This window comes from Thunnus albacares, chromosome 15, assembly GCF_914725855.1.
Source record: "Thunnus albacares chromosome 15, fThuAlb1.1, whole genome shotgun sequence".
NCBI lineage: Eukaryota > Metazoa > Chordata > Actinopteri > Scombriformes > Scombridae > Thunnus > Thunnus albacares.
In genome coordinates this window covers 18,524,839-18,541,140 of record NC_058120.1, presented here as the reverse complement: position 1 = coordinate 18,541,140, position 16,302 = coordinate 18,524,839, and the positions used below count along the sequence as shown (strand labels likewise).

Here is a 16,302-nt window from a genome sequence, read left to right as displayed (position 1 = left end):
TAAATTGTCATAAAATACATGAAAAGTTTGATTATATATCATTCCACTTGAATACCCACTCAAACATCATACCAACTACAGTCTAAATGCCAAAAGAGTCATTTTTCTTTCCAAAGGCGACTCATGCAGACAGTGTAAACTTCTTTCCTCACATCGTCCACTTCTCTCCCTCCTCATTTACATCAACAGCCAAGCCAGCACCCTATCTGACTCTCCTGCTCTGCATCTGACTGACTCAAATGTTTACTCTGCAATTAAAACACAGCCTATAAAAGGCAATGGGTCGCCCGCCAGACACTGACGAGGGGGTCAGAGCTGTGGGGAGAGAGGTTATAAATCGCTTTGATGCAGACCGTAGTCTAAAGGCCCAGATTCCTGAGTTGAGGATTGGAGCTCTTGAGCTGGATACTTGGAGCTGAGCGAGTTCACCGGGGGTCTGAGCCAGAAACGCTGATGATTCATGGGTCTTTACTGCAGACTGCTTGGAGAGCGTGTGTAGGAGTGTGTATTGTTCTGCAGCTCTGGAAAGAAAGGAGATAGCACTCTTTCTCTTTCCTTTTCTCCAAACTTGTCACTTGTGTGATGATTTCATTAAATGCATGTATACAGTAAAATGCCATAACTCATCTGCAGCAGTGAAGACGTGAGCAACACCCTGCAGACGATATTATCTTCAGTCGATCAGAGTTTGGCTGATGAAGAAATTCTTTGAAATTCACAATCTGATGACTTGCATGCGTGCATTCTTCACCGACACTGATCATTTATAACTAAATGTCCCATTACCATTTTGAAATTGGTGCATAGGGAAAGAAAGGGCGTTATGTTGATTTGCACGAGATTCTTTTCTCATAGTTACAGGGTTATATTAGGAGACTGTTATAGATTGGTGTAGATGTCTACAGTCTATTAAAAAAATCAAAGTGAGCTGTTATTGAGTTTCTGTAATGTAATGAGATCCTGATATAATGACTGACCTTGTGTGTGAGTTAAGTATAGTTTTTAACACAGTAGAAAAAGGATATGTGACATTTATATGTGAACGTTCCACAAAGATGAAGCAACTACGTATATTGATTTACCTCAAGATCCCCTCCAGGCATGTTGCAAGATACAGTATATAAAGAATACTCTGCTTGGAATAATAATATCTGTCTAAAATGGTTTATCCACACAAAAAATGTCTAATTACCCCATTAAAATCCTTAAAAGTCCATCTCATTCATCTATGTCATTGAAAAATCCATAATCGATGAATATACAAATATTGTTCATTTCAGAAGTTTAACTACTGGACACAAGATGTCTCCTAATTCACTGGAAACTCCATTCTCCGTGTATGTGCACTGGAGGCTTCAAGTTTCCACATCACACTTGTGTAAGTTGCATATTGGACAGTATTAGCTTCCAAACTAGTTGTGATGTCACAAATCATGCTCAGGTCCACCCCTTAAACTCAGATTTCCATTGAGCACAGAGAAACTTTCCGCTTTTTAGCAGATAAATGTGAAAACAGCCTTCTAGTGTCAAACTCTGCTCATACATCATTCTCCACAGTGAAGCTCAAACGTCCAAGTTGAGTAATAATGAGCAAAACACATTTTTGAGTGGAGGAAGACTTTAAGTACAATTGGAAACACTGGTTCTTTACTGTGGTATCTCCATTTTTTGAGAAGTTATATTCGTATTCCATTATATTAATGGTAAATATTGTACTTTTTATCACATGTCTGCTGCTGTATGCACTTATTACACTGCAGAATAAGATTTGATATTAGATAAAGTGATGAAATATTATGTATACCTGTGGTTTAAATCACTCAACAGCACTTAAGCAGTTCATAGACACCAGCTACAACATTACAGTAAGGTGCTGCTCGGATATACGTGATGTGTGAGGAATGAAGGCGGATTTGTGTACACCCTGGCTTATTTTCTACACATCATATTCTTCTGCCGGGTCTTTCAGTTGAAAAGAGGAAAGCTTATTTACAGCTGGGGGGATTTTGTTGATCCCTTTCAACCATTAAAATTGTAATAGTGACTAAAACTAAATGTCTTGTTATTGTGTGCTGTTGCTCCTGGGGCTAAAGACCCAGAGGTCCCTGGATGCTGCTGCTGCTGCTGCTGCAAGCCTCAACACTATTGCCATAAAAGGCAGCTTGAGATCTTAACTGCATGTCCACTATTCCTGCCACAAATGGTCGGATTTTCTACTATTAAATACTGCAGTCTGACAAAATACAACGAACATATTTACTATTACTTATAACAGTGGTTCTCAAAGGGTCTCGGGACCCCCCAGGGATCTTGGAGGGGGTTCCAGGTGGTCCCCAGCAAAAAGGGATATAATATATTTTCACTATAATTGCATCAATGAGTAACATATCATACATGTATCATGCCCTTTCTGTAATAAAAAATTAGAAGCAAAAATCTTATCAGATGGGGGACCCTGGGACAAAATCTTATCAAACGGGGGTTGGTGGTCTCGTTTGTGTCAGTTTAGGGGTCCTTGACATTAAAAAGTTTACTTCACTCTGTCTGTATTTACATGTATGACATGTATTATATTTTTTATGATGTTTTGGTGAGTCATTTTTACTACCGACACTAAAACTCACATGGTTGTTTTTTCTTATCTTTATTGAATTACATAGGTTGGAAAAATTGGCAGACAATTCTAAACAGTTTTAAATGTGTTCAGGCTGAATATCAGAGCAAATTTACTTATCTGATAATGATAAAAACAACTAATGTATTTCTACAAAATGGACATAATAGGTCAAAAGGGAGATTTAACCCACAATTCACGTACACACATGCCCCGTGAAAGCCTTGAGTGTGTGTGTGTGTGAGTGTGAGGTGACAGGGGGGACCAGTAGGCGACCAGAAAAAGCTCCCAGTATGAAAGGAAAAGTAGGATTGGAGCAGTGACGTTATCCGCTGCTGGAAAGAGGGAGGGAGAAAGAGGGACTGCTGGTCTCCATTAAGCCGAAGCTCGCAGGAAAACTGTTTGGGATACTTCACTTCTACAGCGAGTTTTTCGGGGATTTTTCTCTGTTTTTGTTATCAGAAAAAACTTTATACATGATCTAAGGAGGGGGGGACTTGTTCTGTACCGTGTAGTCGACTGTTTTAGTGTGTTTTTTGTCTTTGTGAAGGTGAGTATACAGATTTAAATGTTCGTCCTTTAAAAGCTTTGCTCTGTCGCCGCTATGAAATATGAAAACGTTGTAGCTTTTTTGTTGTGGCTAAACCGCTTCTGCTACATGTAACCTTCGCTTAACAACTTTCCCCGCAATTTTTAGCGGGTTTATTCGCTTTTAGACACACTTTCCAGTGAAGTTACTGCTGTAACGACCGACTGACTGAGTGTGCATGCAGCCGGGGAGCTGTTGTACGGGCTCTGCTTACATAATTAACCCCCTCCGCCTATTTGTAAGAGTGCCTTTACCGTTATATTTAACAGGTGAATCGACACATTTACGGAGATAATTGCTGCCAAAGGTCCTTGTTGAACTTGTAGCCGCGGGCCTAGTCTTTGTTCTGCCGTGTTTATTGATTAGACGGCTGTTTTGATCTGCAGGCCACTCTCTTCTGGACATCCTCAGATCAAAGAATGACAGATAGGCTGTAATGTAACTTCTTGGCAGCGACTTCACACAACAGGGCGCGTCTTATCCCCCCTAAGGAACACTACAGCGGTAGATATATAGGTTTATTCCCCTTCATCCCTTCTTTAGGTTTCCTCTAGGGTCAAATGTTCATTAGCTTAGCTAAGTCACCCAATGTTACCACTGTAGTACTGCCATAACTGTGTTGCAGTGTTGGAAGAAGCATGTCTACTTTACTATCTTTAGGTTACTTTACTTTATCAGCAAGGAAATATATTTAGTAATAAAATACTTAGAATGAAGGATAAACCCTGTTATCAGGGAAATCCTTTCATGGCATATGTGATTTTATCTCATGCTCTTGATAGGCTACATGAATATATCAGTGGAAAATCAATTGAGGCTGTTTATGGATAAGATAATAATAACAATCCAGTGTATAGAATACGTGACATATTGAGAAAGCTCATCACATTGATACAAAAATAATACTTAATGTGCAATAGTCGCCCTCAAGGATTAGCAATCTTTCCTACAGTGTCCTAAACACCCAGTATCTTCTATTAAAGGGCCACTCCAGAGATTTAGTTTTGTACTTCCATAAAGTTGGGGGACTTGCAGGAGACAAATTTGAAAAAGACTTCAAAAGCATCGGATCCTACATTTCCCATAATCCCACCCAATAGCATTTTTTTGTTTAACCCTCAGTGTCTAGTAAATGTGGGTGTACCATTCATGCTCCGCACCTCCAGTGTGTAACGCAGGCTTTCTGTCTCCAAGTCGAAGCTGAGATAACTGTGATGGCACCATTATGACACCATTTACTCTATTCAGACTTTGGAAAGCTCCTCCAGTGTAACAGAAGACTTGAAACAACAGTTTCACAAGCTGAGTAGTACCAACCATGACTAGTAAACTGAATTTGATGTGTGAAATTGCTGGACTGCCACTGTTTACTGTAAATGGTATGGCAAAATATCTTGATGGTAGACAAGTTTGAATCATCTCACAGCATATAATCCATCAACACTTTCATCGTGTTTAAAGTATTGATCCTTTATTGTAAAAGCAAGATGCTCACTCTGATTCCTTATTATAAAGTTGGGTAGTTTAATCATTTTTTTTTAACTAATCTCAGTTTGAATGTAAAATCCGAACTGCAAATCAATGAGAAACAGGAGAGGCTCCAAAGGGTCAAAAGGTTTCTTTTCACCCCAGTTTGACAGAAGTTCAACTGTGGCTCTGTTTGACAGGATGGCGCTGGATGGGATCCGGATGCCCGATGGCTGCTACGCCGACGGGACGTGGGAACTGAAGATGCATGTTACCGACCTCCACAGGGACGTGTCGCTGAGGGTCACTGGGGAAATCCACATAGGCGGAGTCATGCTCAAACTCGTGGAGAAACTAGGTATGTGTGCACGCTGCTGTCATGCTGCAGTCGTAGCTATTCATGGTGGCTTTTGAAAGCGGCTCATCTCAAGTGCGATAAACAGGCTTGAGAAGAGTCTTAATAGACTAATTTGGATGCAAAATAAAACAGCATACCAATGCAGATCATGAGTCTGCAGATTTAGGATGCATTCCATTTGTAACAGACTGGATATGGATCTGGTAAAAGCAATGAAAACCCTTTCTCTTGACTCTTTACCATCCTGCCATAGCAGAATTTCCGTGTGTGTCAATGGCTGACTTGTGTTATCTGTTCATATTTGTTAGGCAATAAATACCTCTTTTCTCGAAATAGTTTCCATTCTGGGAAGTGAAATTCCACCGAGTTAACACCAGTCTTTGATGCAAAAGTACAAACTGTTTCTGAATACAGGCCAAATTCAAGAGCAGACATAATTCAACTTGGAACTCTAGAGTATGCTTTCTGAGAGGAAATCTGGAGTCGTTAGTTTGTTTAAGGACAAGTGAAGCAACACTATTTTCTGTGGGTAAAAAGGGAACCTAGTGTACAGACTATTTAATGAGTACGGAAAGTGAACCGTCTTTGTTGTTTGGAACCAGGTTAAGCTCTTCTGGCAGGTCTGTGGACTTGCAGAGGTTTAGATTCTTCTTTCTTACCCTGCAGCGTATATGGGTCAGTAACCCAAGGTATAAAGAAACCATACACAAGTCCCCCTCCCCCACCCCCCCCCCCACCCCCCCTACTAGATCATGCACTGTTCTGTAACTGCAGTTTTGCACTTGACAAGTCTGGGTGCAAGTAAGCATAAGAGTCCTCTGTTCCAGCCACTTGAACACTGCCCTGTTTCATGGAGGCTGGAGAAAGGTCAGCGGTGGTGGCAGTGAGATTTGGGAGTGACAGTGTGTTGTGTGTGTCGATGGTGCTTGAAAGCTCTACATTCCTGCAGCGCTCCAAGGTTTTATTCCCTGCCCATGGTCCCGTTTTTAGCTCTCCTGTTTGAGCACCACATAATTGAGGTCTTTGTTCTCTGTGGTCGTCTGAGCTGTGCAGCATCTACGCTGGGCGAGTGCAGTGTTGCAGCCGCGTGTGGGACGACATTAATTCATCGGTCCTCCCACCCTGACCCCCCTCATGGCCTGGCCTTATCCAGTGTTTGAGTTGTGTTGACGCTTTTTGTTAAGGTCTGGTTGAAGGGTATGACTTTTCTTAATGTAACACCTTCTCTAAGGTGTAGAGTGGGGGAAGGCTTTCTTTCAGTGGTTCCTCTTTGTGTCATAAGACTGTAATACATTAAGGACAACAGCATGGTGCTTTTGTAATAGTTTTTTTTTTTTTTTATAGAAAGTAAAATTCGCCACGTGTTAAAAATTGCACCAGATATATCAAATAGTATTATGGGTGTGATTGAGGATGGGAGTTTCCTTTTCTTATGGATGTAGCTTTTTTCTGATGAATTGCCCTTTTTTATCTGCTCTGGAGTCCGGTGGCGTGGGGTTTTCACATCCACATTTGACAATGATTTTGATTTGTTGACCATGATTGGTTGTTGGCTGTTGGTGTGCTGAAGAAAAATAACAGGACATGGGTGTGCATGCTTGTTTATCAAAAAAGTACTGTAATTCCAGCCTTGAGTTACTATTCTTAGCCATATTGAAATCCCTTCCTCGTTATCATACTACTACTACCATTATGGCCGTCAAATTAGCATACTGTAGTAAAAGTACTAGACTGAGGCAGAACTTTTGCAGTGACATTAAACTCCACTGTGAAGGGTTGTGTGTAAACGTGTCTCTCGACCTGTTTAACAGAGCGCACTTGGGATATTTCATTTCAGTGCCGTCTCCTTTCTGACCTCCGTCAACAGGTCGTTTTGCATTAATTGTAATCATTAACCCATCCACAACAAGACTTTTCCACTTGACCTAACATTGCAGGAGACTGCACACTGTTCTTGTCACGCACATTATTGTGTGCTTGGAACAGAAAGTGAAGATTATGTTTTCAGTAGCCCAGAAAATACATATTTACTTAAGATTGTTATTATTGACAGTTTAGACCAAGCTCTTGATTGAAATTGGTGAAAAGAAATGACAACTAATTCACGTGGTCCATCATGGAAAAACAAGACCAAACTTATGTTTTTGTAAGTTCTAAGTGTGAGTTACTGAGTTACTTGAGGTTAAAGGAAATGGTAGGGAAGCTGTTTTTATGTGAGTAACCCCTCTGTGGGAAAAATCTGCAGGTCTTTCTGTTGTCAGTAACCTACGTCAGTACCTCCCAGATTTCACTGTTGACAGTGCTTCGCAGTCCTCACTGAACACCTCTCATTTGGATGTGGTGGTTATACACAGAGACTGTTGATGTGCAAATGTACATGCACACATAGGCAACGCTGTGAGAAGGGACACGTAGATACCACAGAGTTTTGGCAGACAGTCTGTCTGTTTCACATTGAAAGGACATCCTGGTGCAATGACAAGTCTCTGTCAGACCCTCCCTCTACCCCCCTTTCTTTCTCTCAGCCTCCACTCCAAATGAAGGACCTCTTGTGATTCAGTAATTGCTTTCCACAAGCCTGACGGTGCTCTTTTTTTTTTTCTTTTAAAACATGAACTTTTGTTGCTGTATGCTGTTTTTTTTTACTGTGGATAAACCAAACAAACCATATGTATATGTGCTGACATCAGCTGTCTCCTGTATGATGGACAGTGTTCTCATTAGTAGTACCTGTGCATGTGTTTCATGGTTGACCATATGAGCATGGTTGTGTGTGTGTGTTTTTTCCACATGTATCCTGCTTCCATCATTCAAATCTTCTTGTGAGCTGTGGGTCTACCGCCCACATCGCAGGCTCAGATGGCCTTCGATAATGGATTAAATAGACAAATGCCAGGAAGGCACTTAGCTATTGATCACAGCGGAGAACTCCGCTTCCATTTCCCCTGCAACCCTTCAGGAGAACCGTATTTAAAGCCGGGCTGATTGACCACCCTCTGGTTCCCCCGCTCTCCTAATCCTTTCATCCTTCCATCGCTCTCCATCATTGGTGCCTTGTCTGACTTTGTTGATGTTTTCCAAAAGTGCCGCCTGCATCTCTAAAAGCTAATTTCGTGCCATTTAGAAGGGGAAAACAAGTATTGCACAAACAACATTAGCCAGCGGGAGTTTTATTGGATTTGAAGGGATTGTTTCCAAATTACATAGCTTTTACAATCTGAAAACTGTGGCTTACAGTAAGTACTTGTGCTATCAATACATTGCTACTTTGCATGCGCTAAAAGTGGAAGAAAAGACCAGCTTTTTTTGTTAATGGTATTCTCCATGCCCCTGGACTATACTGCATGTCAAGGCCTCAGACTATCATGACTTATCAAGTCTATGGATAAGAATAACAAATTTTAGCTAATTGTGCAAACCACCGAAGAAGCACATTCTGTGTGCCAATGTTGTTGCACTTACACTACTGGAGGTGCCCTGGTTGTATTGGCTCTGCTTAGCCTCAACAAGACAGCTGAGGGTAGAGGGACTGGACGGAGAAGAAAATGGGAGGGGAAGAGAGAGGAGTCATAGAGGGGAGGGAGATGTGAGCCTTCTCTCTCTCTGTCTCTCCGTCTCGTTGTGACGTTAGCCACGCTGCTAGAATTCCATAAAAGTCTTCGATGAAGCAGGAAATGACTTCCAGGGTTTGGCATGTTGTTCTCTGGTCGCTGCCGTCATTGCTGGATTCTCTGCTGCCTCCTTTATCCACCTCCCCCTCTTTTTTGTCAACCCTGCCTCTTTTCATTTCTCCCTCTTTCTCTCCGTTTTCAGCCATCTTTCTCATTCCCTTGTTAAATAAAAATACATTCAGTGGAAACTATTATTATTTTGACTCACTTTTTTTAAAGTTTTGGCAGCCATGTGTATATAATTGACACTTTCCAGCCACGTAGCAAAGTCTAGTAATCAATAGGAAACACGAAAGGACAGATTGTTCACGGTCTTAATAGCAGAAATCCATTATGGTTTCTGACCCAGGTTCATGTACGCAGGCTATTTGGTGTTCCATAAATAGAACTCAAGCAAACTAATTGGTCTAGTGTGAGTCTGATAGTTCATGCGGTTGTTTCCAGTGAGGGGCCTGCAGTTTCTTTTGGCTGCTCGCACCACCGGCCAGCCACACAGAACTTTCCCTGCATGTCAGAGAAAATGTGTGTTTTGTATTTGCGATGACCTACATATTCACATCGCAGTTGATCCAGAGAATGTCATCATCTCACATTCATTTCAATTGTGTCTGAGCGAACGATTTATTTGTAGTGACACTGAACTTTTATTTTTACTTTTTTACAGCTCTATTAAGAGGCACATTGAACAAAACACCAGGAAGCAAACACCAGCCATTGTTTCAAACGTATAGTTACAAAATAGATTATAGACACAAAATGCATCAATAGAAGCCAACAGAGAAAGTCTGAACCAACTGGACTAAACACAGATCTGAAAACGCTTTCATATCGTTCAGTTGGCATTGTCTTACATGTGACTTCAATGTTTCCTGTGAGCAACTTTGTTTTTTAAGACAATGTGTGAGCTTTTTGAGCGATGCCAAGAAGGCTCACTCATGGTGCCTGCTGGAGGTTATGGTAACAGAGGTAGATGGCTTCGGTTTGACAATGGATCGCGGGTTTCATAAGGAAACTGACGTGATTTAACACAGGATGCTGAACTTCCTCTGGGCTTTTTTTATGCGCCTTCTCCCTTCTGCCTTCCTTGCCTTCCCGCCTTCCTGTCCTCTGTGTTTATGGCATTTTTTTTAAGGATATGACTGTGTTGGGCTGAGGGAAAAGATGGGTATTCATTCCCTGCAGAGAGTGAGATCAAGAGCCGAGATAGTGATATCTTTCCTGGTGATGTGAGAGCTTTACGTTATTACAATATTCTACATCAGGAGCACATTCCTACGCCGTGTATCATTCTCTCATGACATACAGTTTAGGTGTATCACTGTGTGTAATGCGATTCATTGATTGTGACTATGAAGCCGTCTTAAAGGCCTGGCATCACGAAGTGAGAAATGGCCTGGCAGCTTGTGTGATCATTCTGCTCTCTAATCTCTCTGACAGGAAGTAGTTAGCCTAAGTAGCGGTCCTGCCCAGGCCAGAGCTTTCCTGTTTCGCTTGCAAGATGCTGCAGTCAGTGATTGTGCTCTGTTCTTTACTCAGACTCCCTCATATGGTCACACGTCGACCCTTGGCCTATATATTTACATACCTAATCAGCGTTTCCCCATATCTAGATTTTATTGTTCAGCCCACACAAATAGATCTGTTCTGGGTCTATTTTTTTAGTTCTTCCTTTCAATATTCTGATTGGCAATGCAGCTGAATGAAAAGTTAGCCAGAATGAAGCATGTGATACCATACCATACCATGCCATACCATAACATACCATTGGGTTAGCCCAGTTTTTTTTTAAATTTTGTATTGACATGACACAGTGATAGCCAATTTAAAGGAAAAGGTGTAAAAGAAGGAAGGGTTTTTGTTGTAATTGAATTAAACTTCATGGAAGAACCCCTGTGCTTGTTAAGGAAGATTTAATTAGTTATGTGTGGCATCTCAAACATGCAGTGGAGCAAACTTCCACGGCTCCTCTGGGAATCGGAGCCTGTTGTTTTTTGTCCCTTTCACCTTCCTGTAGTGGCAGCGCTGTGGATCCAGTGAAAGGAAATGTTAGAACACCTCATAATGTAACACCACACACCTGTGTGTCAATGGGGGTAAACTGATCTGGAGTTTATTGTTTAGGTCTTCAGCCCACATTTCATTAATTTCAAGCTGTCTCCGCCTCACAACCTGTCTCTGTGCACTCCCTTTCACGGAGCAACTGGAGAGGGGTTTGTTTTCACAACAGCGCTTTGTTACGGCAATTTATGTGACATTGAGTATGAGTATAAATTGTGGAAATTATTTCAATTACAGCTCTGACACTCATTTAATTTTCTTATTTGCTCCACAACCGGTGTACTTGTTTCAAAATGTCTAAAAATAATGAAAATGGCTATCACAAGTCATCAAAGTCTGAAGGGATGTCGTGAACGCTTATTTGGTCTGAACAGTCAAGCAAAACTCAAAATATGCAGTTTAGTGTCAAATAAAAGCAGCAAATCCTTACACAAGCAGCCAGGAATTTTTTAGTACTTGAAATGGATTAATCTAGTATCAGTCTAGTTGATTTATTGACTAATCATTTGGCTTTGTTGCAGGCCTGCATAGCAGCCACAAATATTTAGAAATCTCACTTTATTGCGTAGTTTCTCTTCTGGTTTTTCCAGAGAGATGCAACTAGAAGCTGAAGAGCATCGACGCTTCCTGTTGTCCAGTTCACAAAGACATCAGTGGGATGGCTTATCGGAGCCCCAAGGGTGCCTTCTGGCAGGATACATAGATGGATAGAAGGACCGATGAATATTGTCTATCTGCTCCATTGATCTTAGTCCCTGAGTTTCTTTGTAATGTCATTATTCCACCGGGTCCCTGAACGCTTAATTGTATAAAGCTGTGTCGGGGCGGAGGGGGAGCACCACCACTGTTTTGCTGTGTTTGGAATATGACACAAATGGATACAAACTATCTGTCTCTAAGGAGGTTTCCTCTAATAGCCCTCTGGCCTCTCCTAATGCATCAAAGCCAGCACTGTTGCACTCTCTTCTTAGTCTAACAGGCTGGATGCTCCTTCTTTTAAGATTTTCAGATTCGCTTCACTCAAAGGAAATGTGCTTATTGCCTTTCACTGAGAGCCTGCTTCACCTCACCTGCACAGTACGCCTCCATATTGACACAACTCTCCTCTTGTCTACTTTAGTTCTGTTTTCCTATCCTCTGGAGCTCTCAGGTGAGCTAAGATGTGATGTGATGCATGTCTTGGGGGGGGGGGTTTCTATGTGTAATCGGACAGCACCCTACTCTCTGAAAATTTAAAAGATTTAGACAGGGGTGTGAGTATGTGGGGAAGTAATAGTGGCAGTACATTCAATAGAATCAATACCTATTGCAACGTCCCCTGACTCCTTTAGGGCCAGCAGTGACCTTATAAGATTTTTCACCTATGTGATCGCTGACACAGGGCACCACCTTGACCAACGTATGCGTCTTGTTTCTGTTGCCTAAAATAGCAGCATTATTGTAAGTGTCCCTTTTGTCTAAATGCTTTGTCAGGTAAGGTTTGACAGCTTGAAAGGTTTCAGGCCGAATCTGGGTCTAAAAAGTGCTGTGTTTTGCATATTTAATGCCTGTGATAAATGGTCTGTTTGGTGTTTTATTGACTATTGGCAGGAAGAGTAGCTTTCGTGTAATAAACGACCGAAATAAACTCAGCTAACCTCGTTCAACTCAGGCTGTCAATGGTGAGCACTTGAGTTTTAATGGTATTGGTTGGCGAACACCTCGGGGACATAGCCGGGATAGATCAGCACATTAGTCAAAAGATTTCATCTTCACTGATGTCACAGATGGAACATGTGCATGGCAAGTATGACACGAGTCGTTTGCAAAAAGGTTATCTTGGATTGAGCTTACTATCTGTCTAAAAAACCAGTTTAGATACCAGTTCTGCAGCCAACGTAATGCGATGATGACTACTCGCTGCTGTATGCGTTGTCTTTAGCACAAGCCCAGGTGCTGTTACATACACTGTATCACTTCAATCTTCCTCTATAATCCCCTCTTTATCTCATGTCTGCCATACAGATATTGTCATCAACTGTCTCTAACAAACCTGTTGTATACATGTTAGGTATCTGATGTTGATACTATCTAGCATGACTGCACGAGCTAGTGAGTGCTTAAAGGCCATGTACAGTAGATCTAATTTAAGGACAGCACAGAGCAGTTGCTTCCTGTATTTTTTGCTTGTCAATACCGACCTTCACCCCGCTTCAGACGTGGAATATATTTAGAAAGAGAAGAGCTTTCATGTCGTAGAAGGGGATAAACCGTGCGTGTGTTCGAGAGAGGGAAAGAGAGAGCGAGAATAAGACTGACAGTCCTGCATATCTGCGTCTTTTGTTGTGTATGAAAACAAGTTGTCGTCTTGCTGTGCTGCCCCCGCGGTGTCAGCCAGGAGTCACCAAGGAAACGGCAGGACCCGCCTCACCCGCCTGTAATGGTTTTATCAGCTGACGGCTTGAAAACGACAAAGCCGTGCGTTTGGTGACCGCGGTTATCACTGACAGCTAATTAAAAACATTATTAAGAATGTGCAAAGACAGTGAGAAAGTCCTGACCTGTAAGTATGTCATCTCTTAAATCATCTCCATCAACGGTGCTAGAGATGAGCCCGGATTTCGCTTCAGGCATCAGCTGACGATCACAGCGTTACTGGTGGAAGCCTAATAAAAAGTAGATATGAATCACTGAGTGCACATGGAACAGCAGGGCTTTTTTTTTTTCCTTCCAGCCTAAAAGCTCAGTGTCACATCTATGCATGACTGCAGGGTGTTCACGTAGCAGATTTGAAATGGTTTTCTCATTCAGCATGTGTTATTAGCATTTTGAATGATGAGAAAATCCACTCATGACTCAAAGTGAGCAACAGCTGGCTGCTGAAATAATCTACTTTGTGTTTTTTGTCCCAGGCGTAGAGGTGGTTTCTTTTTACGGAGGAGATGAAATTGGAAATTCTATTTATATGTTAAGTTTTTTTTTTTTTGCTTGTAGACTTTAATTTTGACTTCCCTCCTCCTTACACTTGCTCACTCCCCAGTAAGCCCTTTCCCCCCTGTCCTCTGCTCATCCTCCTCATCTCTCCTTTTTGTGCCCTTTCTCTCATTCCCTTTTTCTCATCCTCTCATCTGTCCCCTCCCCCTCACAGACAGGCCTCCATAAACATAGCTGCCCTTTAATGTAAACACCACAGATACCTAGAGTAGGTGGGGAGGGATGGAGGGAGTAAAGAGGAGTAGAGGAGAGGAAGATGGAGCCAAGAAAGGAGGGACACTTGAGTTTACTTTAGTTTTCTCTATTATCCCAAGGAAAGCCCTTCAAACTGGGCGTTTCTGTGCTCACAATGCACCACTTCAAGTACATTCTTACTGTTTGCTGTTTGTTCTTTCTCTTAAATGCTTCTTAGAATATTGCACTATTAATCTGTGTCTTCTTAAAGCAGTATTTCTCGTTGTGGTATCTGGTGTACAAAGCAGAGGAAGCGGTCTTGGGTTGAGAGCTGCGGCAGTGATGGTGGCGAATGAAAAGAGCTTGGTTTGACAGAATTTATGGATTAATTTGGCTTGTTAAAGCGCACACATGCACAAACACGCCGAGCTAATGTAGTTAATGGATGGATAAGAACACCCTCTCCTCTACAGATCCCCAAACCCACACACACACACACACACACACACACACACACACACACACACACACACACACACACATATTCAATCTTTGTATCATCTTTCACGTCCTGCAAAGGTCATAAAACATGGTTTTCCCATTCTGTTTCCCCTCCCCTTGTCTTTCAAGCCTTCCTCGTGCGTACACACACACACACACACACCAACCACTCCATTGAGGGGCCGTGGGTCCACATTTAATGCACCCAATTACTTAGGCCCCCGCTCCTCTGGCTGCTGCATTACGTCAGGCTTGGCAGGCTGTATTTTTAGCTGGGAGATGCCATTGGCCCTCTCTCCCTCCCTCTCAATGGATTGAGTTACCACCTTGTTGCTGAAAAGAACCCAATGAACGCCTACCCAGGCCACCATCATCCAATCACAACACATCGAACCACCGCGTAACGACACAAGCAAGCAGACGGAAACACTATGTCCAGTTAGGTTTCGGTGGTGGGTGTAGACATATAGAGAAAGAGTGGAACAGGGGCCGTTGGGAACGCGTTGAGGGTAACTGAGACCAGCCAAGACGTGCATTCATGCCTTGCCACAGACTGCACGGTGGTCATGCATGCTGAGTATGAGGACGTTTCTATAGAACATCGTCTGTGGTGAAGACCTGAGTGCCAAATGTTAATGCTAGCTGTTCTGCATTGCTCCCAGACACCAGAAATTACAAGGTTGTAAGAGGAAAAACTGTCATTATTTCAGCCTTTAATAGCTCTAGTACACTTAAGTGAACATTTTCTGTGATGGCTGCAATGAAGTTGTGCTCTGCACAGCTGAGGCACCAGAATGGAGTGATGACAGCTAGACCCCATGCTGGTAGAGTAACGCACACCGAAAGAAAGCTTGGAATGTTTTCACTCTAGTACCAAGTGTTTGCCTCCGGAGTAAACAAAACCCCAACAGCTTGACAAACAACCCCTCCCCAGTTCAATTCACACAGTCGTAGGCCTTCACAATGACATCTGCAATGAGATGCTGGTGGCCGTTTCTTTTCTTTAACTTTCTTCCTCAACCTACCAGTATAATCTCTTCCTCGCTTTACTCGTAATCACGGCAGTCTTGTTTCCTGATTCTAAGCAGCCAATCTGTTGTTTCACATGCTCAGCGGCTAATCCTTTTCATTCAGCTTTTAGATGGAATCAGCAGGAGAGTGTCAACAACGCATATGGGTGCCCCTATGTGAAGTTAAGGTCAGGGAGAACTATAGCAGCACATGGAAACAGAAGGCCACTTGAGGTTTAGGTTACCATGGCACCAAGCTGTTTGATTGACAGATGGAGATCAACATAGGGTAACATTCAAGATCATTCCCGTCTGTAACATTGTTACCGTATGATTCTTTCAGAGTGAACAGAAGCAATGAGCACCACTCAGTGTTGGATTATGATAAAATAAAAAAATTTAAAAAACAGAACCGCCATGTTGATGTGATCTCTGTGTGGTGTTGCCATGTGTCAGAAGTGAATGTAATTAATAATGGCCTAGAGGGGTTTCTAGTTTGTCCATCAGAAGCTGTGTATGTGGTATGTTACTAGTACTGTACAAAATAAAAATATGAGTAGGATAAAAATAAAATTTTAAACTTTAAGGCAAGATATTACTATTAATATGCAAATTAAATGTAGAAAGTCCATGGTGCATTGCGCATAATGTGCTATCAGCCTTGAGTATAAAGTAGATGTTTTTACTTCATGAGGGTCATAATGCAGCTCTTGACTCATCTCAGGGATGTTCAGCATTAATTTGCACCAGATGCAGTGATTTTTAGACCTTCAACTTACTTTAGTTTATTTTTAGCCACATTAGTGGTGTGGCTCTTGGGATGGGTCAGTCGGTCAGTCCAGTCACTTCATCTAGCGTCATCATCAGGTCCATTTTTTTTATTTGTT

At 42.1% G+C, this 16,302-nt stretch overlaps 1 protein-coding gene across 4 annotated transcripts in view; it reads left to right on the top strand.

Annotated features, from left to right (window-relative positions):
- The first annotated feature begins 2,944 nt into the window (after positions 1-2,944).
- Positions 2,945-16,302, top strand: part of fermt2 (FERM domain containing kindlin 2) — a 42,416-nt gene continuing 29,058 nt past the window's right edge. For 3 of the 4 annotated variants that reach the window (XM_044374227.1, XM_044374226.1, XM_044374225.1), the window contains exons 1-2: positions 2,946-3,164; positions 4,871-5,028. In XM_044374227.1, the coding sequence (XP_044230162.1) occupies positions 4,872-5,028 (157 nt within the window). In that variant the 5' untranslated portion in view covers positions 2,946-3,164; position 4,871. Of the gene's footprint in view, positions 3,165-4,870; positions 5,029-16,302 lie in introns of all 4 variants that reach the window. The other variant, XM_044374224.1, reaches the window with a different exon arrangement.